The sequence below is a fragment of the Numenius arquata genome, chromosome Z (genome assembly GCF_964106895.1).
Source record: "Numenius arquata chromosome Z, bNumArq3.hap1.1, whole genome shotgun sequence".
NCBI lineage: Eukaryota > Metazoa > Chordata > Aves > Charadriiformes > Scolopacidae > Numenius > Numenius arquata.
In genome coordinates this window covers 49981292-50008307 of record NC_133616.1, presented here as the reverse complement: position 1 = coordinate 50008307, position 27016 = coordinate 49981292, and the positions used below count along the sequence as shown (strand labels likewise).

The 27016-nt window shown below is 37.7% G+C and overlaps 1 protein-coding gene across 1 annotated transcript in view; it reads left to right on the top strand.

The window, feature by feature from the left end:
• The first annotated feature begins 680 nt into the window (after positions 1-680).
• Positions 681-27016, top strand: part of SPTLC1 (serine palmitoyltransferase long chain base subunit 1) — a 36457-nt gene continuing 10121 nt past the window's right edge. The window contains exons 1-9 of the mRNA XM_074165866.1: positions 681-783; positions 2675-2782; positions 11003-11097; positions 15046-15139; positions 15617-15689; positions 21421-21553; positions 23250-23379; positions 25198-25287; positions 26009-26116. Coding sequence (XP_074021967.1) covers positions 721-783; positions 2675-2782; positions 11003-11097; positions 15046-15139; positions 15617-15689; positions 21421-21553; positions 23250-23379; positions 25198-25287; positions 26009-26116 — 894 coding nt within the window. The 5' untranslated portion in view covers positions 681-720. The remainder of the gene's footprint in view (positions 784-2674; positions 2783-11002; positions 11098-15045; positions 15140-15616; positions 15690-21420; positions 21554-23249; positions 23380-25197; positions 25288-26008; positions 26117-27016) is intronic.

Genomic DNA, 27016 nt, shown 5'->3' with positions numbered 1-27016 from the left:
TCTGAAAGTTGTAATTTCTCCTGCTATTTGAATTTACTCATTATTTCCACTATACTCTGGGTTTGCTTCTGCTGCTCAGTTTAGCCAAGTATGTGAACACTGTTTCTTACAGCAACGAAGTCACCCGTTACAGGCACAGGGGCAGCAAGCCTAAAGTGTGTCAACGAGGTGCCTGAGCACCGGCTCTGCCCCTGGGCTGCTGCCAGCCAGTGAAGGTGTGGGACTGAAGAAGTGTGGGACTATGGGTGTGGAGAAAGCGACACCACGATTGCGCCAGCACGTTCAACAAAGAGGACCGGGTTTGAAATGTAGTGAGGGAGCACACACCAATGCATCCAAGTTTGTCTTCTAACGCAAGCTCAACTTATAGCTAATTTCATTGATTTAACACCAAGGAGCACATCTTCCCAGTCCAGTCTGATACCCCTGATCAGAGCCGCCAGAGAACACCGCAGTTTGTGACACCGCCGTCACCCACGCCGGTTACGGGACCGCGGGATGGCCACGCGCCCGGACGGAAAAGGAAAAGGCGTTTCTTCATAACCCACCGTGACATGACTTAAGACAGGCGCGTGCCGGTGCCCGGGCCTCCGTGGGCCGCCGGGCCGCAGGGGGCGCTCTCTCGCGGCCGTGGACCCTCCCCTCCGCCCCTGACGCCGGCGGAGGGCGGTGTCGGGCGGGCGGGCCGCAGAGGCGGAAGGCAGCCGTGGGAGCGCGGAGATGGCGGCGGGGGGCATGGGGCAGCAGTGGGTGCTGGTGGAGATGGTGCAGGCCTTCTACGAGGTGCGGCTTGGGGCGCGGGCCCGAGGTGCTGTCGGACCGCCGGGTGTGGGTGGGTGTGCCGAAGGGGTCCTGCCGCCGAGGCCAGGCGGAGGGGGGTCCCGGGCGCACCGTGGCTGTCGGAGCGGGAGTGGCGGGCGAGTGTGAGGGCCCCCTGTCCCTGAGCCGCTGGTCCCGGGCGCAGGGAGTGGGGAGGTAAAGCCGGGCCTGCCCCGCGGGGTGGCGGCTGGAAGGGCGGCGCTGGGCCGTGCCTGTGGGTCGGTGCCGCGTGTGTGAGACTGCCCTCGCAAAATGGTGAATAGGCAGGTGTGTGTGCGCCGTATTTATATATTGAAAAAAAATAAACGCATGCACCTAATTTTTCTCTGTTTAAGCGCAAAGCTACATTTAAGGTGTATACCAGAGCATTAAACCTCAGTAAGATTCACAGTGTTCTTTGAGCGTAAGGTCAGGGTTTGTAACTTACAAGTGTAATTTACGAGGGAAGGACCAACTTTTAAATGTTTATGCTTGAGCTCTCTCTTGGAGAGGGTCAACATGGCACGTTTGTATACAGGCTTTGTTTCATAATATTAAAAAGGATGTCCTGATGATAGGCGGTGTTCTCGTATCAACAGTCTATTTCCCTCTCTTCCTTTGGCAAAGGTTGGTTACTTTTTAAGAATTTATACTAGGGTTTGCAGTACAAATATAGAAGTGCTTAGCTACTGAAGCTGGTAGCACAGTGAATTCCAGATAATTGTAGGCACTGAAAAGCACAAAGAAGTAGTTTGCGTGGACCTGTACTGTTACTTTTACCATGTGTTCTTTAGATGTCATGTTGTACATATGTATTCTTAGTATGTTTGGTGAACTGAAAAGTACTCTGCAAATGCATCATTTGCAGTTTGATATGCCATAAGACTCCTTACTGGGTTTAAAAATATACACTCAATTTCCTTTAGTTTCTGGATGTGTGGTACATTCCACTTCTTTTGTTGGCAGGTCAGATCCCATCAGAAGACTGACGTGTGGGAGCTTTTCCACGGAGTTGAGGAGGGAATGCACTAGTGTGTGTGCACTTTGAGTCTTTTAAAAATAGTAGAGATCCATGATGTAGGCAGGAGCCTTTCTAAATGGCATAACTAAACCCATCCTTAAAACAAGGTGTCGAATGCTAATGCCATAACTCAACTTCTACTTTAAACTAGCTGTGCTGTCAGAGGAAAATGGCTTTCCTCCCTCCAAGCACCCAAAGAGGCTAAATTTAACTTTGATCAACTCTCTGTTATAGTTTGCTTTATATATTCCTAAATATTGTGCCCACACAAGAGAGTAAACGACAGGTGCAGAACTGCATCTGGTAACTGTATTGGGTTATACCTGCTCAAAGTGCCTGTGAAACTAACAAAAGTGGACTGTGAGTACAAGATTAGGTTTCTTTGTAAATAGTAGTAGCTGTCGCTGCTGATGGGCTATCAGTTATAAGATTGTAGGGTTGAAGTGCGTGTGTATAGATGACGCAGAACTTCAAGCTCTCGGGAGACTTCTGCTTCTTGTGAAATCTTTCTGCCTTCACAGGTGCTGGTGCACCCTGTAAAGCTTATCTGCCGTTACTCTCAAAATACAATTTATGTGCATGTGTGGAACTGAAAGCGTTTATCAGTTTAGAGTGTGCCTTGTGTATTAACAACATAATAATTCCATTCAAACTCGAGTTAACAGCTACAAGTAGTAGTTGCAAAGTAATCCACTTTCATATAATTTTGTTTTTCAGTGATTTAGAAATACAGATCAGCTGATGATCAGCTTTGTTTTTTTTCTGAATGTACTACTAAAGACAAAACTGTTGCATAGTATCACACTGATTCAAGTAGAATTGTGTGTAGACTTATTTTTGTGCTTTTATTTTCAGGCTCCTGCTTACCATCTCATTTTGGAAGGAATTCTAATTCTATGGATAATCAGACTTCTTTTCTCCAAGACTTACAAGCTTCAAGAGCGATCTGATCTAACACCTAAAGTATGGTGGAAAATTATTTTTCTTTAGAGAAACAGTTTATAGCTATTGATATATTTGGCTATTGAACCACTGCTGCATCACAAATTGTGCTGTTTTTTCTCAGGATTTCAAAGGGTAAACTTACTATGAACTACAAAAATGCTTATTGCTTAAACACTTCAATTCATGCTTTTAAAGTAGCACCATGTTTGAGAGTCTGAGAAATACAAAAGAACTGGTGTGACTATGACTGCTAAGCTATGAAAAACTGTCATTAGTTCTACTCAATGGATGGCTTTGTTTTAAAAACAGAAGCTATACTAAAAAAGCACCACTGAACAAAATGAGCTAGAAGAGTATAGAGAGTAGGAAACTGATTGGTCTGTACACGTAGTATCCGTGAGTAATAACTGAGAGTTTACATGTTAAGTGGGTTCCAGAAAAATTTGTAGTTTAGTGGCAGTTTTCTTCTTTTGCAATATACCTGTCTCAGAAAAAAAAAAAAAAAAAAAAAAAAAAAGAAGAGGGGAAAAAAAAAGCTGTAATTGTTTCTGAAGACTGGAATTTCTCCCTGACTTCTGGCTGGAGACTGTCAGGAACAAGTAGAGTTTGTTTTGGAGATGTCCCTGGATTAATTTATCTGAGACTTGGTGGGTAATTGGGCTTGCTGCATAATGTCAGAGGATGCCATTGGATATGTTGAAAGGATGATTGGATGCACCCTGTGAACATGAAGATAGTGAGGTGAACAAGGACACACTCATTTTTCTCAAAGATGAACTATAGCGATGTATTGCAATGTGACAACCAGCTTGTGTATTGAGGGTTGTATTGATCTGAACAATCTGAAGTCCCAAATAATAAACAACCTTAGTTTGCTAGAGTATCAGAGGAATAGTGTCCTTTATGAATGGGATAAAACACTGGAATTTCTTCATGGTACTGAGGAAGGTTTGTGAAACAGATCTACGGGTATTTTACCTTGTCATTCCCATCTATATCATGCACTTGCATACTTTTTGATTTTATCCTCACTAAGGACACTGTTAAGCATGTGGGCTCACTGTAATGCATCAGTGAACAGGATGTAAATGTGAGCAAATCTGCTGTCAGCGTCCTCTTTTGGGGAGTACTTACTATACAAGCTTGGAGTATTCTAGGGAACACTTCAGCATGTATTTATTGGAGCAGGAATCAAAAAAGGTGAGTTCAGGTTTGTGCTTAGAAGGATTTGAATTGATCCCAGGATTCTTAAAGTTTGCCGCCTTTGGTAAGAATACAGAGGAGGAATGAACACGAAGGGAAGTCCAGTGTGGTGAAATGCTGAATGTTCAGAACATCTAGGAAGACATGCTGCAGTTTTAAAGTAGTCCCTGATTGTCCATTCAGAAACCATGGTAGTTCATTTAGTAGAATTTTCCTGCATCAGATGGTTTTGATCTCTGGCATTTTGGACGATACCTTTTTTTCTTTTGTAAGATTTATTCCCTTTCCAGTAGATGGTGGGAAAAGGATCTTTGCTACTCTTGCATAGCTGGTGACCTGAAAAAGCTGAAACCTTCCTCTTCCTTACAGAGTAAGGATTAAACACAAATATTTCTATATGCATCTTGAATGTTATCATTCACGGACAGACACCACTTCGCTGAAGCTGAGGTATTTGGGAAAGTGCTCAGACAAATCTGAAACAGGGGTATGCAGGGAAGAAAATCGTTTTCTGTCTTCTTAATTGGGGGCAATGAGCAATTGGAAGATTGCACTTGTAGCTGGTCTGCTGCAGCTTGTTGGAAGCACAGGTTTAGAAGGGAGTCAAAAGAGGGAAAAACATTTGGAAATGGCTCAGGCTTAGTAACAATCCTTCTTTTGCAGGATGACAGTAGTAGAGTTCACTGGCAAGACAGCAGTAGCAGGCTTTCTGACGAACAGAAGCATGCAAATATGTTAATTGCTGTGATACTTCTGATGAAATTTATACAAAATTTACTGGGATGACTTGAGGGGTGGAAAGGAATGTGAGTATTAGAAAAATCCATAGTGATCAAGAATTGCATTATGTAGATACTAGATACATTGATTCACAGTTGCTAGGCACAGAAGAAAGAAATTTGCAGTGCTAAGAGCTGTATTACAGCAAGGGGTTTGATTTGAGATGTTAAAGACATCAACACCTCTAGCTTTTTGTTACCTGTGTCTTCATGGCAAAAAGAATAGTATGGGGAAATGCTCTTCGGTCTGATGGTATACTCAGGTTGGCTGAAGATGAAGGAGATTTAAGTTAGCCTTGTTGGCTTTACCATTGACCTCTGAAGATGGAAGCAGTGTTTTCCATAGGAAGAACTGTATTTGAAAGGGAGTGTCTTGTCTACAGATTGTTTATTTGTAAGAAAGTGTAAATACAACAGCGAAGTTTCTACAGCTGGAGGTCTTAAGCAGGTTGATACATCAGAGGTGTGGAGTGATTCCATCTCTTTTTCTACGGCGTAGGTAATTGCTGTGAAAAGAGCTCATTTATTTTGTGTAGGGAAATAACTGTGGGGAAAAAAAACACCCTTCACCTTAATCTTCACTAAAAATCCACAGATGGTAGACACTGTATTGTGCGTTGACCCCAGTAGGCAGCTAAGCACTGCACAGCTGTTCACTGACTTTCTCCCCAACCCTTAGTGGGACAGGGAAAGAGGAAAGGAAAATTAAAAGCAAGAAAACTTGTGAGTGTAGATACAATTATTTCATAAGCAAAGGAGAATTGGAAGAAGAGAGAAACAAGACAAGTGATGCAAAGGCAATTGCTTACCACCTCCCGTGGGAGCACCAATACCCAGCCAGTTCTCAAGCAAAGCTTCCCTAAACCCTCTCTTTTCCCTTTTGTTGCTGAGCATGATGTTACATGGTTTGATTTGGTTAGTTCAGGTCATCTGCCTGGTTGTGTCCCCTCCCAACCTCTTGTGCACCCCCCTATCTATTCACTGTGGGGGGAGAATGAGAAACAGAAGGCCTTGACACTGCAAACACTGTTCAGCAAGAGCTACAACATTGGTGTGTTATCAGCATTGTTTTGGTCACAGATCTAAAACAGTGGTACAGGAGCTGCTATGAAGAAAATTAACACCATCCCAGCCAGACCCATTCAGTCTGTTTCGTACAATATGGGATCCCACACAGCCCAGGCTTCTGTGTGTGTGTTGAGCTGCATGTAGTAACATGCCAGCTGTTCAGCGAGGAGGCTGCTGATTTGCTTTCTGATTTGTTCAAGTTTGATTCATGCTGTGATGTCTCGTATTTACCACACCAGAAAGAAATACCAGATTCAGGTGCTGGAGATAGGACAGCTCAGGTGTTGGAGCTCAGGCTACCTTTATGTTACCAGCTCATGTAATGATGGAGTTTCTCTGTGAAGTATTGGGGATGCTGCCAGAGTGGAGCTGGCTCCACATAATAAATACTACCGAAGAATACCATTATTGTACAGCCATCTTAATGTGATCTGTCAGGACCAGTCTGTCCTGGCGAACCAGGGGCAGATGACAGATTGTGCAACCTATTGCATTTAGGAGTCATACTTCTAAACAGTGAAGAAATCCACCCCGAAGGTGGCTTCTGGGTTTAGTCAAATGTGTAGCAAGAGTACTACAAAATCCACTGCAGGAATCAGTTTTCAACTGACTGTAATCCTTTAATAACAGTGTTTGTAGGTATTCCTGTTGGTTCTATTCCAAAACGATGAAATCCTCCAAGTCATTAGCTGGGAAGGTGGAGTACTTCGGTGTGACTACAAGTTCCTGATAGTTGGGGATTTTGGAAGTACAGTAAGTCTGTAGCCAGACAGGATGCTAGACACACAGATTCTTGCGGTCTTTTCACCCAAAATAAAATCCACAGAAAAGCAGCAAAATGCCACTGAGGACTGGTGCAGGCAGTGGGAGATTGCATGGCATCATTTAGGTACAAGCTCACTCTCCAGCCAGCAACCATTTGTGTGAAAGGGAGGTGCCCTCCAGATCTATGTGTCTTTCACTCTGCAGTAAATGATCCTGAGCTTTTCTCTCAAACTCCCGGAAGTCCTATTCGGAGCCATGTCTTACATTTGTGGATTGGGGGAATAGTGGTTTTCTTTGGTTTTAGAATTTTCACTGTAGTAGTAGCATGGGAACAGTTCTACTAGAGTGTATTAGTCAGGAGGCTGGAAAATTTCTGAGACAAATGGCTGAGAAATACTGTAGGCCACAAGAGCACTCTCTTGCAGGAAGAGCATTCAGAATGATCAGATGTTGTTCTACAGGGAAGAGCAGATATAGTCTGTTCTAGTAAAGGTTTTCAGTCCTTTTGAGCCGAGACTCCCCATGTAGGTAAAGATTCTCTTAAGTATTAGCATAGTTTGAAAGAGAGGAATTTCTACCTAGCATGTCTGTTGTTTGTGCCAATTTATGCCATGCTAATATATGATTCTATAAATACCATAAAATTTTTATTTGTGGACCAGCAAATAAAAAAATATTAATCTTTGGATATTGACACAGGTGCATGTATGACACTGTTTCGTACCACTAGTGCTGACTAAGAACTGTCTTCAGGAACTTAATGACTACCTTTTCTTAAAAGCCAGGATAACAAGGCAACTTATTTAAATAACTTGGGTTGGATATGTTTGCATCCAAGTATTTCTCGTGCCCAAGGTGTCTGGCGTTTAAAAATTAAAAGCCACAATCAACAAAATACAACCACCCGAACGCATTTTATTTATTAAGATACAGGTATTTAAAATGTTTATATATGCACAAATGTATAAGTAAGTGTGTATATTATAATTTATAAAATATACTTCAAACATTTTGTATATTACATTCTTTCATGTATTGTATATTAGTCATAAAAATATTTTTATATTGATACTTATATTTTATTTAACATTTAAGTTTATATAAACTAAAAAGAGTTATAGCTGGGGAAGAGCTGAGAGTACCCTTACAGTACGGCCTGAGAGAGTGGAAATTTAAAGTTTTGAGTTCGTTGTTTTCATCAAGTGGATACTACCAGTGCAGTGAACTGAGGAGAAATAAGTGTATCAACTATCTACTGAGGATGTTACATTGTGAATTGAAATCTGGTTTCACTGTATGTTTGAAAATTAACATTTTCATTCTTGATAGTGGTCTGAATTTTGGTGCCTGTTTAGGAGGCAGGAGATATAAGTGCTATTCTGAATGTGAGGTTACTGTATGAAAGCCTGCTTCTGCTCTGTCTTTTTAGTCCGAGGGAGATGGTCATGTTTACCCTGAAAAGTGAGCAGGGCAGGGCAGTGTACTGAGATATTTGGTGAACGGAAGGAGTAACTGTGCCATCTGCAGTGTGGACGGCCATTTTAGATTAAGATTGGCACTCATTTTAATCACCAATATCTCCAATCCTCCATAATAAAGGAACTTCTACCACAAAAGTTTTTTCGTAAATACTGCCTGTGCTAAGTACATGTGGAAATGGAAGACATAAGATGTGAAGATGCATTTGTTTGTCATTTATGTTCGTATATCCATCAAAAAGCAAAATGCCATGTAATGGATATGAAGAATGAATGTGAGCTAGAATTAGTGAAATAGTGTTTTTTGAAATGATATTTTATTTTGTGTTAAGAAAAAAAAATCAGGATGTTGCCACATTTAATCTGTGGCTTGTCATCTATGCTGTTAGTTCATGTGTTGCAAACATTTCAGGGAGAAGAATGGAAACTTTTTACAACTTAGTATGAACCCAGTACATTCCATGATTCTGTTGGGGGGGCAGAAGTACTAACTAAGCATTACTCATTATCTTTGTGTTCACAGATCTCAAATGCAATTGTACTATGCTAATATTGTAGTTACACTGCCCTTCTATAAATACTATTTTTCTTTCTGCTATGTTCCATGGCAAAAAGATCTTAACTGAATTTGTGTATCAACTGTTACACTGCTTGGTGATATTTTGTACCCTTAGTTCAAAAAATTAGACTTAAACGAAAAAGTCGAGTATGTGCTTGCATAGCTTTAATTCTGCACTCTTTGAAGAAAAGGTATGTTATGTTGCCTGCTCTGCCTTTGAACTATGTTGTATAAAAGCTGTTCAAATGTTCCTTGTGTTTAGGTCTTAAACGGAAGAAACACCGTGGCTCCTAAGTCCTTCCCCTTTATGCGTTTGATGTCATCTAATGGTTTTCTTATTTATCCTTCCGTAACTGACAGACTGCACCACTTCTCACCTGATTTGTTCTGCTTCCTAATTAAAACAAAAAACATCAACCAAACAAAAAAAAAAACCCTGGACCCTATGCTCTTAAATGAATACAAAACTGTTGAAACAAGCCACACGGTACATCAGGGGTTTGGGACCTTTTGACACCAACTGTTGCAGGATCAGAGTGAATACTGCATGAGCATACATCCCGCTTTCTGGTTTTTCAGAAGTCTTTCTGAACTCTTGTGAAAAGGTGTGAGAGATTACCAGGCAACTGTAACTCAGGATATGGTTTCCCAGTAGCATCAGCCAATCTAGGTTGGGAACTACTTTGTTGAGGGATCTAGTTTAGCTATATAGCCATCCTGCTTTTGCCGAGTTAGTTTTTATCTGCATCATTTTTCTGGACAAGGTTGTAGTCTGGTTTTGTAACTGCCTATGCCAACACAAGCTTGTAACAGCTGCTGGCTTGCAGTGCTGTGGATCAGCACACTTAAATTATGTATTTGATTTTTTTTTTTTTTTTAAATAACAATACAGTATAAAGATATATACTAGTACCTGTCCTGTGTCAGGGATGGAATTGCCGCTCTCTGTACTAGATCAGTGGGGTTTAGCATGCAGGGTTGTGGCGGTTAAAGAAACTAAGCACTTTAACTTAAGTGTAGCCACTTTGAAATATTGGATACATTTAATTCTGTTGCACACATTAATGGTATTTTATTTCCTTTAAAATATATGCACCATAGGTTAAATTTCAGTAAGAAATTTAAAATGAAAAAGTTAAATAAAAAGGCATTTGAAGTACATCTGCAATGTAGTGGAAACACAAGTGAATATACTCACATTAAAATGATCTTTTCCAAAATACACGGCTATTGAAATTTCCATTTGTATTTTGAAATAGACCTTTGTGGAGCTTCTGGAATGTTAATTAATACTCTGGAAATACCTAGAAACAAAGTTATTCATTAGCTTAGTAAAAAGAAAGTGATGAAAATGCAGGAGATGAGTTGTATTGTTGCATGTGGTTTCCTTTTAATTTTTTCATATCTTAATTTGTTTTGGTACTTTGAAAGCTTTGAAAAGTTTATTTGGAAAAAAATAAAAACGGAAAAAGATACTGCTGTGATGTTTTCAAAAATCAATTGCAGAATTTATATTTTGATACTGAATTAAGTAGCCTAAAATATTCTACTGCTTTTTGAAATGGTAGAGAAATATAAACCCATTGTAGTCATACCATTCAAAGTTAGTGTGTTAACAAATATGTTATCAGGTGTGTCTTGCTGTACTAGTAAATAATCCCCCAGGAAAGTTCTGCTTTCATGGTGTGAAATATGATTTTGGTGATTTGGCTGAGTGGTTGCTCATTTATGTGGAACTAGTCTAACCGTTATGCTGGTCCAGTGCATGTCCTTTGGAAAATTATCAAACTGAGGTTTTCCAAATAGTTTAAAGCACTTTAAAATGAGTGTGCATTCAGTATTCCTCCATGGTCTGACACATGGCTTAGTAGTTCTTACCATTTCTTGAGCATTTGGCAGTTTTTCTCCATTGTGTCCTGCTCACATATGTGTTACTTTGCTAAGTATTTTAATGTCACAGTTGTTTAAACAGCACCATTGAATACTTGAGAATGTAAAGTGATGCAATTTATATTCAATAATTATGTAATTTGTATTCTATTACTTAAACTGTAGAGGAGGATTTTCATAATTAATAGATTGAATGAAACAGTATTGATTAAAATTTGGCAGAGACATCAAGTTAGTATCTTTCCGCTTAATTATAATATCATGAGAGCTTTAATGCACAGACACAACTGCTCTTTCTTTACATCTCCTTCCCTTTGAAGAATTCAGAGCCCCTCAGTTGAACGTACTGAGATAATATGGGTTTGAAGTGTCTCAGAAAGGTGACACATATTAACATACATAATTTCTTATACAACTATTACCAAGTGTTTATTAGCACATAATGTCTTTTCTAATGAAAGTCCTTTTTGAGCAGTATTTCTTTTCTCCTGTTCAGGAAAAAGAAGAGTTGATTGAAGAATGGCAGCCAGAGCCTCTTGTACCTCCTGTACCAAAAGATCACCCAGCTCTCAACTACAACATTGTTTCAGGGTAAATGTAGCCAAAATACATTCTGTTTTTTATTTCAATTAAAATATTTGATGTCCGTATTTTTAAGCATATTTCTTACTAAACATTTCCATATCCTTAAAACTTTTCATAAATCAATTACATTGGTCTTGGGTTTGCAACCTTATCAAAGCTATCTTACTTAACCTTTCTTACTTTAAATGTGGTAATTATTTTTTTAAAATATTGGGGGAGGGAAGGACACGCTTTATCTTTGCCTTTGCTGTAAGTCTGTGTTAAACTAGTAAGTTTCATTTTTTTCTGAATATGTAAACTTAGACCTCCAAAAATGGTTGCCACCTGTGTGTAGAGACTAGGGGGAAACTGTGTCATCACAAATCACTTCAGAAGAAACTGATTTTGTGGCTAGCCACTTGGCGCATCATGAAAAGTTGTTCTGCTTTGGACAACCAGAACTGGAGATGCTTGATGGTGAAGTTGTTTTCCGAGGAAATTATGGCTCAGCATTACTTTCTTGTGTGTTACAAGTCTTTTAAAGTATGTGCTGACTTAGGCAAGAGACACAGTACTTCAGAAATAGGTTTGAAGTTTCTTTCACAAACTGCAAATTTGTTTATGTCACTTTTTTCTACAATATAAGTGTTCTTAATAGCCTTCTAGTGAAACTAATAATTTAAACTAATTTAGTGATAGAGCACAATTATTTGCTGTCATAGGGAGCTCCATTTTGATGGTTCTGCCACCATGGGGAAGTCTGCCTTGGAAAAGGGATGGCTATTTTAATCAACTATGACATGAACAATCCTTATGTTATTGTTCAGAATTTTGAAACAAGCAGTACTTTGGAGTTAAAGGAAGTGTTGGATGCTTAAAAAAACCTAAACAACTATATTGTTTAGATTGATTCAGAAAATGTTTAAATTATTTAGAACTTACCAGTGTTTACAGCTAGGGAATGTATTGTGATAGAATGTTTAAGTGTTGTGTCTGTTAAACTTAAGAGTGGCTATGGAGAAAACTTGGCATTTGTCTTGTAAGATTTAAACTGTCAACTAACTACCTTCCCATAACTGGCTCAACGGCTATAAGATTGTAACTTGGGCTATAAACTTAATACAAGTTTCAGAATTAATACAGAAATGAGTGTCTTCATGCTAATTCCAGCTTAAGAACATTTCTACCTATTTTAATTAGTATTTTAGGAGGTCCCTATTGATGCTAATGAGGTAGTCTTCCTTCAATGATTCTCATGTGTTAATGTCTACTGTGAATGATGCTTTACATAAATCTTCATTATCTTACTATGCGGTGGTTTAATATTGCATATTTGCAGTAATGTGTGGATAGGGTTTATATAGGCTTATAACCACTTAGGAAGTATTAAATATTTCGGAAATATTTTTGACCCATTGCATGGGGGAGGAAGACTTCCTTCTCCCTCAAATATGCAAGGCAGTTTCTACCTTATGTTAGTACACATCTTTCGGCTGAAGACTTGCATAACCCCATTAATGTTGCCAAATGATAAGAAAAGCCAATAATGCAGAGACTTGTTCAAACAAAAAAAAGTGACCAGTCTTGAATCAGTGGTGAAGAAGTTACCCGTGATGGCTCAGTCACAGTCCAGAAATTAGTTACTTCTTGTGGTAGCCTTTCTGTGCACTAATCTATGCAATGTAGCTTAGTTGTACAAGATGTCATTTAGAAACTGTAAACCTATTTCCTAAAATAGTATGTTTGCAAAATTCTCATGCTGATTGTCATTTTGCTTTAAAATAAAAAAGGCACTAATGATCTGGTTTTTAACTTTATTAACTTCGGTGACTGATTTTTCAATACATGCAACATTTAAGAATTGAGAGGTCCAAGTACAGATGGAGTGCTTTCAGTCCTTAAAAGACATAGTTTCTAAAGGACTTGTGAGTTCTTTGAATATAGCTTGAAATTATATCTTTATTTACGATTTCAGCTGGACCACTAAGTATTCGTAGCTGTTGTCCCTGATGATGATAGTTAATGGGCTGTGTTACACTAGTGGAAAGGAAATGCATGAAACTATTATAAAGAAATCAAGTGTTTCACTGTCTTCTTTTGGAAAGACATTGTTTTTGATCTGGCAAGGAAGGTTTTATGATAGTGTTAGCATCCATGTTTCGGCTGTAATTATTGACTGGAATAAGCTTTTCCATGAGTGTTTTCTGCCTAACCAGGAGTGTTCCTTTAGAAGGTTGGGTAGAATTCTGATAGCAACATGTGGGCATGTTTTCATGAGGGCTGCAGGTTTGTTAGGGGCAAGTTGTTGATGAACATTAGTGTGTTTTCTAGGTTTGGGAGGTGGAGCTGTGGGGACAAATTGTTTAAATTTACCAGGTTTAATATATGCTGGGAATAAACTGAACTGAGTGTTAGTGGCAAAAACATAGGTATAGGTCTGCTCTTCTGAGTATCTGCGAACCTAAGTAGTTGTTTCGCCTAATAGGACTTCCAACATTTGGTGCAGCTTGTTAATGAGTAAGACAGAGGAGCAGATCCAAGTGTATTTTTAATAGCAGTCAGTTCCCCAAGACAGTTTGTTGTGCATTTGTGTAATGCTGCTACTGTGCAGAAGGTGCACTGCAGTAATGCAGGACTGCTCTTTTGTGGGTTCTGGTTCTAATGTCATGGAATAAGAGTCATGAAGATGCATGGCACGTGCACTGTGTTACTGTTTTGTAAGCTTTGCAATTGCTTGGTTGAAACAACATGTGCTTAATTTCTAAAGTGAACAGATACAAAACAAAATGGAGTTTTTGTAAATCAAATTCAGGCAGATCAGTGTTTTTATTAACTTGTAGTAAATAGCTTGGACTTAAAGTTTATTTGCTTTGCATACCAAATGTACCCATTGAAATACTGTCAGCAAACAGATTTGCAGTAGCTGTGCACAAGTGTTTGACATTTGAGCAGTCCTGTTCAATTTTAATAGTGAAAATTGCTCAGTTCTCATTTCCACATGGGAAAAGCTTGTTGAAACTATTGTGATTGAGGAATAGTATAGGATCTCAACTGTAACATTTGACAACACATACAGAAGTGGGCAGACATAAAGTTTTGTATTTGGCTTAGCTTTGAGACTTCTCAACACTTGGAGTGATTAGTTGAAACTTCTGATTTTGTAGTATTGAAGTGTATAATCGCCAAAACAGGGTTGCTTTCAGAAAACAGCACACAGATGTTATACTTGCACTTAAAGGGTAATAGCTATTTTTGTCTTCAATTTTTTAATAACTTTATCTAAACAATAGGTTTTTTAGGGCAGAAAATTTCTCTGCCCTTTGCTTCATATATATATTGTGCTCTTGATCATATGTCAATATTGGGTATTTTCACATTATCTTTGTTTCCTGATTACATGAGTTATTCAAATGGTTACAGATTAAACAGATTGGAAACTTGAGATGACAGGTAATACAAGACACTTGTCTGCTTACAGCTAGTACCTGTATTTCAGGAGCCCTATTCAGTACAAGGTAGGTATTGTGGGTTTGCTTTATGACAAAAAAATCGCTTTTAAAATCATTTTTATCATGGAAGTAAGTAACAATGAAATTTTCTTTTTATTTGTAGTATTCCTTCTTTCAAATAGATCTCACTTTGCTCTTAAAGGAGAAGCTTTATTTATCTCTTCAGGAGTCATCTTTGTATGAATTAAGTTTTCAACAAGGAATTGTTAAACTAATTATTTCAGAAAAGTGTTTCTTTATTAAACTACAGGAATACAGTTTTTGCTGAGTATGGTAGTATATTTGTGATTTGACACAACTTAAGTACTGATTGTCAGCTGCACAGGAAGAAGTGGAAAGAGGGAATCTTGAAAAAGCTGTGTGCGTTTACTATTGAAAAAACAACCCTTCTGTACTGTTTTGATTGTTTGTGAAAATGGCAATTGTTCTTTTATAATAATAGGTCTGTAATTTTTTTTTTATTCAGTCCTCCCACCCATATAATAACTGTTAATGGCAAGGAATGTATAAACTTTGCATCGTTTAACTTTCTTGGACTTTTGGATAATGAAAAGGTTAAGGTGAGTTCTTCCAGTTGCTGTATTTCTGTGATTATTCCTCTTTTACTTTGTTTTCTTGGAATTAGAAGTTACTTCAGAAAGCACAAACTTTGTCAAGGAAGTATACTTCTAAAGCAGCAAGGAAGATTAGTAAAAAGAAACAAATAGCACAAAATTGCAAGGTTTATAAAGTTACTTTCTGGTGTAAGTAATGGTGTATGTACTGCTTATTAGCTAATTATTGTCAGATTAGTATCTAATGTATCCTAAGTCATTAGGATACAATAAGTGATGCTTAATCACTTGTCTAAAATAGTTTTGGTGTGAAATTATTTCATAGAATTCAGTACATTGTTATACTTCCTGTAAAGCAGGTCAAGTTAGGTGATGCAAGAGCTGGCATGTAAGCATTGGTATGAAATAGTCAATGTGAAGTATATAGAAGAGTTCGAGATCTAGTGTAGAATAAATATTTTATGTAATTCTTTTCTGTTAAAGAGTGCAGCCCAGGCATCTCTGAAGAAATATGGTGTTGGTACTTGTGGACCTAGAGGATTCTATGGTACTTTTGGTGAGTAACTTTTTTTTCTGCATTTAAAAGTGTTCAGACTGGTTTGGGAAGTCAGCCAAAATATTCCTGTATATAAGCAGCAAATTATTTCTATTGCTGTGAAGAACAGTTATCCTCTAACACACTTTTTACTGTAATTGTTAATAATTGGTAGAGTTTATTGTTCATAGCTTTGTAATAGATTTTATTTATTTTCTTACTCTTTCTAATGGTGGTGTTGGAGGAGAGTTGTGAAGTTAGATATAATCGGCTTTAGTCCTCGTCACCATAGTAGAAAGAGAAAATAAATACATTCGAATTTAATCATGCATGGTATTACATGTAATTATTAATTGTACAATTGTACAATTAAATGTAAATTAGTAATAAGTTTCTAAGTAGACCACAAGAGGGCAGTCTCATTTCTGTGATAAAGATTATTAGTTAAGTTTATTTTATATGTAGTCAGAATGAAATTTTCCTTTACTGATAATTCTAATGTTGTAATTATGAGATTTTGTAATGCAAACGGGTGTGTTTTTTGCATTCTTCTTAAGAAATGGTAAGTTGTTAAATATCAGCCTCTGGATGTGGTTCTTTACAGGCATTGGTATTTTGAAATGCTGCATCGAAACCAAAGAGTAATACATGAATAGCTGCACAGTTGCAGGCTAAAACCATCAACTCATTGTCTTGTGAGCTTTCTGGTCTCTTCCCAGAGATGAAGGAATTCACAGCATGTTTGTACTCAAATGACTTCATAGAGTTAGCTTCTTATAGCTTTGACTTAAATTCAAGACTGACTTGAACTTTCCTTAGTTAATCAAACTAGTCCTTTAAGTGTTCAGCCAGGTGCTGTACCTATTTTGATAGGTTCAGAACAAAGTTGAGTCTTTGATATCAATCTTGGATTGTTTATTAGTCTAGAATCGTAGTTCATGTCTAAAGAAGGTGTTGGTAGCCCATAGATTAGGAGAAAGCTTTTAGAAAGATAAATGCCCTCACTTATCACAGTTTAGCAGTGAATTCAGTTTGAATTCATACAGGCTTGTTTTTAATCTGTTGGGGTTTTTTTGTTTTGTTTTGGTTTTTTTTCCCCCAAAACACTGAAAAGCTCAAAGAAGCTTGTGGACTAATGCCTCCTGCCTTTTGAGTCCAGGCTGATTTTAAGTTTTGTGAAATCTTTTACTTTGCTTCTTTGTAGTAATTATTTGAAACAAACTAGTTAAAAGTGGGTTTTCTCTGGTAAGTGAGAGATTCTTTGGGTTCTTTCCTGCACTCTTATGAGGTCTAAACCTAAGATGCAAACTGTATAGCTTTACTGTTTAGTTTGGTTGATGTTCATTGGCTTCTGAATTTTTTTTGATAAATGCTCAGTTTCACAAAGCAGGGACTATAATATGTGTTATTGCTGCATGACATCGCTAGTGAAGAAATTACGTTATACTCACCTATTTGATACCTCATCTTTTACAGATAAAGGAATGGGAATTGCTTTAAAATTTGAGACAAATACCTACTGTTCTTGTTGGATCCCAAACTGCCTTCCCATCTTCCCTTGGCTTTAAGCATTTGAATATTGCAGGATTACAAATCTCTGATAAGAAACACTTCAGTCATGTTGTATGCCTCAAACTTTTCACACTATTTTTCATGTGCTGTGACTTTGGGAAATGACTCACGTAGTTTTCTCTTACTTAACTATATAGGATTTAATTGATGATTGTCAGTTCTGTCACCCAGCTGACTGGAGGTTAGCAAATGTGACGCCCCTCTACAAAAAGGGCCAGAAGGAGGATCTGGGAAACTGCAGGCCTGTCAGTCTGACCTCAGTGCTAGGGAAGGTTATGGAGCAGATCATCTTGTGTGCCATCACATGGCACATACAGGACCACTAGGCAATCAGGCCCAGTAAAAATGGGTTTATGAAAGGCAGGTCCTGCTTAACAAACCTGATCACCTTCAAGGTGACCCCCTTGGTGGATGAGGGAAAGGCTGTGGATGTTGTCTACCTGGAGTTTAGTAAAGCCTTTGACACCGTTTCCCACAGCATTCTCCTGGAGAAACTGGCTGCTTATGGCTTGGATGTGTGTACTCTTCACTGGCTGACAAATGGGCTGGATGACCAGGCCCAAAGAGTTGTGGAGAATGGAGTTACTCCCAGTTGGCAGCCCGTCGCAAGTGGTGTTCTCTGGGGTTCGGTATTGGGACCAGTATTGGGACCATATAATATCTTTATCAATGGTCTAGATGAGGGGATCGATTGCACTCTCAGTAAGTTTGCAGATGACACCAAGTTGGGCATGAGTGTTCATCTCCCTGAGGGTATGATGGCTCTACAGAGGGATCTGGACAGGCTGGATCTATGGGCCGAGGCCAATGGGATGAGGTTCAACAAGGCCAAGTGCCGGGTCCTGCACTTGGGTCACAAAAACTCCATGCAGCGCTACAGGCTCTGGGAAGAGTGGCTGGAGAGCTGCCTGGCAGAAAAGGACCTGGGGCTGTTGTTTGACTATTGGCTGAATTTGAGCCAGCAGTGTGCTCAGGTGGCCAAGAAGGCAAACAGCAGCCTGGCCTGTATCAGAAATAGTGTGGCCAGCAGGACTAGGGAAATGATCGTCTCAACACTGGTGAGTCTGCATCTCAAATACTGTGTTCACTTTTGGGCCCCTCACTACAAGAAAGTTGTTGAGGTTCTGGACTGTGTCCAGACAAGGGCAATGAAGCTGGTGAGGGGTCTAGAGCACAAGCCTTATGAGGAACAGCTGAGGGTACTGTTGTTGTTTATCCTGGAAAAAAGGAGGCTGAGGGGAGACCTTATCACTCTTTACAACTACATGAAAGGGGGTTGTAGTGAGGTCAGGGACAGTCTCTTCTCCCGAGGAGCAGGTGATAGGACAAGAGGAAATGACCTCACGTTGTGCCAGGGGAGGTTTAAATTGGGTATTAGAAGAAGTTTCTTCACCGAAAGGGTTGTCAAGCATTGGAACATTGAGTCACCATCCCTGGAGGTATTTAAAAGACATGTAAATGTGGTCTCAATGATCTTAAAGGTGTTTTCTAACCTAAATGATTGTGTGATCTCTTTATAACATCCTATTTATGTTTCCAAATAATTTTTTTAAATGTAAGACTTATTATTTGTATCTGTGCCTGTTTGAAGGGATTTCGTAGCTTTAGTGAGTCTCCCTATTAAGACATCTTTGCTTTGTGCTGTATCCCTGAAAACTGTATCCTTGCGTTTATGCTATGATAAACTTGAAATACTAGTATATTCACACATAACTGAATCTTTATGGTTATTTTCTCCATAATGAGCTGAGAGGTGTATCACTTTTTTGGTGGTGTTTTTTTTTTAAGGCTATTGTTGATTGCCTAGCAGCTGCAATTTTAGTGCTACTGTGAAGATCAGAACTGGCTACCTGAAGAAAATATGTAAAAGATGATGTGGGATTTGGTCTCAGTTCTTCTGCTTTTGAGTTGCATGCAAGGTCATGCTAGACAGGAAACTGGCTTTTCATAGCAGTTGTTGTCAAATAATAGCTTTATTAAGGTCTCATAATTATGTAGAAAGCTGCTCCAATCATATCTTCCTCTGTGCTAATGTACACTAGGTACATTGTAGCTTTCACTTTAGCTAGGCTAATCCAAGTGAGGTAACCCGACTAAAGCAAATCATAGCAATAAAGAATAGGAGAGTCAGATAGTATTCTGTTTTTATCATGATGGAATGGTAGTGAAGCCTTACTTAATACTGTTTTAAGCTTTTCAACCTCACAATTATATGAAACATTCATTCCATTATGTAATGATGTATCAAATTTGTGTATGTTGTGTGTTATTCTGAACTTAAATCTTCTTGCCCTTGGCAAAATTTACTGGGCTTGTAAATTTTTTTTTTTTCCTCAACACAAATCTGATTATATTCGCTAGGTCATTATTACTGATAGTATTTCTTTCACCTACTGTTTTACCTAGCCCTTGCTCAGCGTAGTGGTGGTTGTTGGTGAGTAAAGCTCAGTGAGGAGCATGCAAGTTTTCATTTTTAACTGTGATGGTCTTGTCATCCAGTTTTTTAGATAAAGGATGTAGGTGGTCTTTTACACTCAAACAAAATGTTTGTTTTGGTTTTGCCTCTTTTGGTGCTTGCTGCCAGAAAAAGATCTTTCTTGGGCTTTCTGTTCAATAGTTGAATCAAAGTTCATCCATCCTATTTGAAGCCTGACTGGAGATGTTTCATTGGTCCTGAAGTCCGTGTAACAATAAAGAAAAAGATATGAAGGTTCTGAAAAAGGACTATTTAAAATCCCTATCAGAAAGTAGATTATGTAACTCTGATTATGTATCCTTCCTTCCAAAGATTTTGGAGAAGAAAGGCTGTTCTAGGTTTCTCCAGATTTTTGCTTTATGTAATATGGCTGGATCAAAATGGTAGGTAGCAAAAGAAAACTTTTAAATAAAAAGTGATTAAACTTTTTGTTTCAACTTAAAACTGATGGAAAACCAAATGAAAGAATTCCTCTTCATTCCATTTTTTGTTGTGTGGGTAAACATTAGGAAAGGATTGTTGAAGATTTATAGTTTGCAGTCTGTGGATAAAATTGCACCTGACTGTGGTTGGGAGGCTGTTCTTTGAAGATATACCTTCTGCTTTTGTTTTCTAAATACATGAGTCGGGTGCATGTGCCCTTTTGGAGAAAAGTAATGCTAGGTATTTCTTTAGTATAGTGAAGGTAAGATTTTTACAAGCAGTTTCTTCCTACACCCTTGCTGTTGGTACCTGGCTAGAAATACCAATATTGACATAACCGTGCCTATTGAAGAATCTGTATTTTTAACTGATGTTGCCTCATTTGATTTTTTGTTTTAATGAACTTAAAATAATTGCAAAAAGGTAACATTTGGCCAATGGTGATCTTTAAGGTCACACACCAAGGACCTCTATTTGCCCTTTAATCTTCTTTGTTTCCAGGTGATAAAAGGCATAATTATCTGACTAACATTTGCTAGCAGAAGCAGGTACACAAGACTGTTTGAAAAATAACAGTTTGTCTGATACAGGTTATTTGGCTCAGGCAGAATACTTAACGCTGTAGTCACCTTTCCGCAGCAACAATCGACTAACCATGTGGTATTACTTTTCTTAATCTTTTGATTTAGTGGTGTTTTCTTTCTAATGCGGGTCACTTTGACTGAATTGGTTTGAGAAATGCTCGTGTGTCATTGTGTCAGTTTATCTTAAGGGTGAATAATCTCTGGCATGGAGATGGTGACCTTTTCAATTGGTTGGGGTGTGTTTAGGAGATGGTATGTGATTGCAGCCTGACAAGAGCAGTTTTCTGTTAAAATGATAGCTGTGATATTCACTGTGGAAGCATCAGCTTGGAAGAACTGACAGTCTGCCAGCAGGACCTCATTAATTGCTATAAATGACATAGTTATTTCTTGTCTGACTTAGTAACTGTGCTCCCTAGTCACAGTCCAGGAACGCTACATGATTTACTTGAGGTCTAATCACAAGTAGATTTTAATTACCATTGCATAAGAACATGAGAGAACCACATTGCCACATAAATATTTTCAGCTCTACCAAGGCTTCTCATTAATATTGAGTCACTTCTCAGTTTAAGTAAGGAACACTCTTCCTGCAAATAAACATTCTTTTTGCTTCAATTAGATGAATGCTAAAGGCAATGATAGTCTTTCTGATTTGAAAACAAACTAAGATATTTTCATTTTTTCTCTTAAATAGATGTGCACTTAGAATTAGAAGAACGACTAGCAAAATTCATGAGGACAGAGGAAGCTATTATATACTCATATGGATTTGCAACAATTGCCAGTGCTATTCCTGCATATTCAAAAAGAGGGGACATTGTGTTTGTGTAAGTAATGTTTTCTACTTCAGAAATTCCAGATTGAATTTTTCTTTTTCATTATCTTACTAGGTTAACCATTTAGAAAATAATGCTGGTTTTGAACACGTATTTTGTACTTCTTTGCCAAATAGTCCAAATTAGTTACTGTTTTTATCATGGAAGAGCAGACTTGAGTGCTCAGGTGGAAAAAACACAACAACAAAAAACCACAACCAAACTTGTGCATGAAAGAACTAACAGAAGTTTAATAACTAATTTTCTAATTAAGAAACTGTAGTCATATTTGCTTTTCTTCTGTTTACTGCTGGCTTTTCACCTTTCTTGTGGAACAGTTGTTCTCCTCGTGCATATTTGCAACGGTTTAGTTGCAAATAGTTGGGTAAATATTGGTACATATTAAAATAACACAGAACAGCTATGCAGGGTCAAACTAAGGGTTCAGCAGGCCCAGTATCTGGTCCCTGAGAGTAGCCAGTTATAATATGTTGAGGGAAGAGTAAAAAAACAGGACAAACAATGTAACAATACAGAAAACTTTCTGAGCCAAAGAGGAGGGTTTGGTTTTAGCAGTAGTTGATGGATTTTTCCTAAACCTTCCTATTATTTTATTACCTTTTAAGTCTTTAATATCCACAGTGCTCCTATGACATGTAATTTCACAGTTTAACTTGAACATTTTGTGAAAAAATACGAGAAAATAACTGGTTTGAATATAACAGCTTATAATTTCAATTGAAGTATTTGATTTTTAGTCCGTGAACTGATGCATCTTCTCCATGGGGGATGTGAGTGAGTGACTATGAGGGGTTTAGCTGCCTGCTGTGATTAAGCCACAGCACACTGATACTTTTGTAGTTATCTGCCAAAATCTTTCTTCAGTTCTCTTTTTTCCAAATGTAGGCTTGCGGCTTATTTGACTCCTTTTACCAAAGTTCTGTCACAACTTTGATAATGTTTTTTGCTCATCTTTGAACATGTTCTGCATCGGCTTTTTTAAGATGAACAACCAGGATTGTGCACACGTATGCCACCGTATTCTGGATTCACCTATCCTCAGTTGTCTTCAGCTTCTCACTGACAAAAGATCTCACCATAATTAAAAGCAACTTGATTGAAATTACTGCTTTTAGCATGTGCAGAAGGTTTGATTTAGTTGCCGCTTTTAAAAGATTACTTGATTTAAGCAGCTGTGAAACTGCATACCCCATCATGCTCAGAGATTTGCTTTTCCAACACTTGTTCTTTGAACGCTGAGATGGTAATTCCCAAAGGATATTAAAAAGCAGGTTCTGAATACTTGGAGGACTGCTATAAATGTTACAGGCACAACTTTGCGCCTTTTTCCTAAGACCCAGAGGAAATGGAGTGAGAAGTTTCTGGGATGGTTACCATAGTATTGTATCCAGTTCATGGAATGTTGTGCTCAAATAAACTGCTGTCAAATACACACAAAAGGACCAGTGTACAGTTCGAGAAAGAAACTGTTAGCTTGCTTTTAGTGGCTGTAGCACATAGGGTAGTTGAGAAGCTTTGGAAATGAGTTTTCAAAATGTAAATAAAATATATGATGCTTTAATAAATCTGGTTTTAACTACACCTAAATACAGGTACCTGCTCAAAAGCAGGACTGTCCTAATAGCCAGCTTTCTTGGAGTAATTGTTAAACCAAGAGCAAACTTGGAATGGCTTGCTGTGTTTGCAGAGATGAAGCTGCGTGCTTTGCTATTCAGAAGGGATTACAAGCATCTCGTAGTAACATCAAGTTATTTAAGCATAATGATATGGCTGACCTTGAACGACTGTTGAAAGAACAAGAGACTGAAGATCAAAAGGTATCATTCCTTTGAAGAAATATTTGTGCTCTTTTGTGCCATCTCCCTCCGCTATTTTTTACTGGGTTGTTTAATTAAATGAATGCAATGCTTATAGGCAGTTATTTGGTTTTCATAAATCTTTATTGAGTAGTCAATATTGCTTATGTAATTAACATTGATTTTAGTTTTTTTTAGTGTTTATTTGCATTTGTCTGTGTAACCACTGGAAGTGAACTCACAGGCACTGGTAGTGGGGAAAAAACTTTATGAGCTGAAGTGTGTGATTATTTTATTTTTTTTAAATACTGTTACAGAGCTTGCTTTTCAGTCTTTTAGAAGCTTGTATAACTTCATTTACCTAATAAATCATACAAGTTAATTGTCAGTTTGAATGCCACATTGTAAAATCAACACAAAAGCAGCTAGTCCTTACCCTTTAATTTATAGAATCAGCATGATTTATTTTTGCCTTAGACTCTTCCCCTATCTTGCACTCAGCTCATAAGGTCGTCTCTCTCTTGGGTCAGTTTGATGGCCTGCTTCTCATTCTGACAGTACTGCAAAAAACAGCTACTAAAATCAGGTTCAGCAAGTATAAATAACTTCATTAAATTAATTTTAAAAGAATTAGCTGAAGAGCTTCAGCTTCGGGCACATAATGTTCCTTGCTCACAGAGTGCTGGAAAGTTACAGACAATTAGAAGAAAACTCATTTTGTGCTAATGCATTGAAAAAGTAAAGTAGATGAAAAAGCACAATTATAAGGCAATCAGCCTAACATCAGTCTAAATCAGTACTGGATCTGATGATTAGCAAATTTATAGACAACTTACTAGTTAACGTATCTTCATGGAAAATACATTTTGTCAGGTAATCTTTATGTGAGTTTTTAGATGTGGTTGACACACTAGTGATGCAATTTGTGTAACACATTTGTTTTGTTAGAGCAGAGTGTTTTAGTTTAGCTACATGGTTAAAGTTTCTTAATGAAATTAGCTGAATGTGAACGTAAACTTGTGGGCCAAGGGCTTAATACAGACCACGTTTGTATAACTAAGACATACTGACTAGAAAGGCATAGATCTTACCACTACAGTTGGTCCAACTTGTAGAGTAGACTGTGCCTAGTTTTGGTGTCTAGCACTCAAAGAAGTCAAATAGACGTCCTCTGAATCTTTTCACAAGACTGAAAAGGGTAAGAAGCATGATTTAATGTCCTTGATCAGAAGATATCAATAAGGTTTAAAGTAAATACCAGGCAAATGATATCTTAAAACATCAAGACTCAAATCATACCATTGAATTTTAAACAGAAACCAGTGCAGGATATTAATATGGCCTATATTGTCAAGAGATCAGATTGTAACTTGAATGTTATGAATTCTTTTGGATTGTGTTTTATGAAGATACTACTTGTGAGAGATTTGTGCTGAACTGAGAATGTTGGTGAACAAACCACTTGTTGAAGAGCCTTCTAAATACACAGACTAATGATGAATATAGTAGAGACCAAGATTTGTAATATTTGTTCTGTAGTTGTATTGCTTGCATTTTATTAATGAAGTTCAAATGGATTTGTTATGATTTGTTACGAGACAAGGCATCTTAAATCTTGTGTAAGAGTTAAAAGCATTACAAAAAGAAAAAGAAAAGCTAGTTCAATAAGGCATTTCAACTTTTGTTACAAATGATAAATGCTAAGTTTAAACTGAAGCTTACTTGAAAAAGAGACATTATCTTCTTTCCCTTGCCGTTACTGTTCTTCCCTATAAAATATTCAGAACTTTGCTTCTTAGTAGCAGTTGATATGAACTGAAATCATATCTTTCTTTGAAGAATCCTCGCAAGGCCCGTGTAACTCGAAGGTTTATTGTAGTGGAAGGATTGTATATGAACACAGGAGACGTTTGCCCTCTTCCAGAATTGGTAAGTGGTTTCAGTTTGTCTTTTAAACTCCGCATATGAAAACATGCGGCTAATGAAAAGCTTTGCATGCAGTTTTTTTGTTTAACTTCTTGCTTTCTCAAATGTTTGTGAAATGACAATCCTGAATCTTAGATTGTTTTTAAACTTCTGACTGTGATTAGGATACTGAAACTATACGTAATGAGACTTGCAAATGAGTGTCTGGTTATCGTCTAAGTTTTTAGCCTGTAAAACATACTGTATTTTCAGCTATGCTGTATCATACTAAATCATTAAATTAAGTTGTATCTTTAAACAAAAATTGAAATAAATAATAAAGTTTCAAAGAAACCCTCATGTCGCTGTCACAAACAGTGACTCCATGGAAAACATTTGCTGTTCAGCATAAATTGGCTTTATATGCAGGCTATATTCTAGTAGTCAACGGAAGAAATGTTGTGAAAATGCATCATCTTGAAACTACTTGATAGCCTACTCACAAAAAAAAAAAAAAAATTTTTTTGTTGCTTGAACATTTATGAAATTTACCCTAGTCTTCCATGGTGGAAGAATTTAGAAGGCTTTTAAAATGTCTTAATGAGAGAACATAACTCTAGAGCTGACATTTTTGTAGTATTCAGGATACTGTAGTTGTTTGTCTTTACCTTATCTCCCTCATCCATTTTGTTTCCAAATTTTGATAGGCTTGACTTTTTATTTTATTTCATTTGTTCTGTTTTAGATAAAATTGAAATATAAGTACAAAGTTAGAATATTTTTGGAGGAGAGCCTTTCCTTTGGAGTCCTTGGAGAACATGGAAGAGGAATTACTGAACACTTTGGAATAAATGTAAGTGCCTTTTTGTGAGTGTTACTGTGAACAAGACACTTGTACGGAAAGAAATTTTGCAATTGCTTTCTTATACCCGTGGCATTAATAATGTTTAGTAGTGTACAACAGCAATAATATTACTTCTTTATAGTGAGTAAGATAACAAAAGAACATTTACAATGTGTACTTTTATCTTCTCTTTGGACATTCGTTGAGATGATGATTGCAGTATTTTCTGGCTACATATACTTAAAAGTGTTATGGTTACACAGAAATATTTTGGAGCTAGGGGTAAGTCAGAAAAGTCTTCTCAGTGTATAGCTAGCCTACTCTATTGCCTTTGACTCCAGTGGAGAAAAATAGGATAAAGCTTTTGATGGTCCTTTCAAAGATGTTGTCTTACTACTTTACCGGCAGATTATTTTAGCCAAAAAAAAATATAAATAGCCAAACTATTTTTCCAAGAATCTACTTTTTGTGGTGCTTATTCATCTGAGGAGTATTTTGGAAATCAAAAACAGTGTCCTTGCAGTTGTTTGCTACTACAGCCACTTGAGCTGGGGAAGGAAGAAGTGCTCTTTTTGTTGCCAGTGTTTTAGTGCAGAGTACCTCTCACTACATTCTGATGGTGTCTGAGTTCATCTTGGAAGTGAAATATCAGATTCTGAGAATTCATTTGGTCTTCCCCTATCTCCTATTGTTTTCACTATCAGTGTCTTAATATCAAATGTAGATGAGAGAAAATTAATGTTAAGCAGCTTTAGATAAGGAGGTAAACAGTGCTGCTGCGATGTTGCCAAGTACTGTTTGATTAACTGTTTTCTGTGTCAAATTCACTTACAAACATAATCTTTCAGTTTTGTCTGCTCAGAATGGGAGTGTGTAGCAGTGGTTGTCAGTGTGCATTACAAAGCCTGG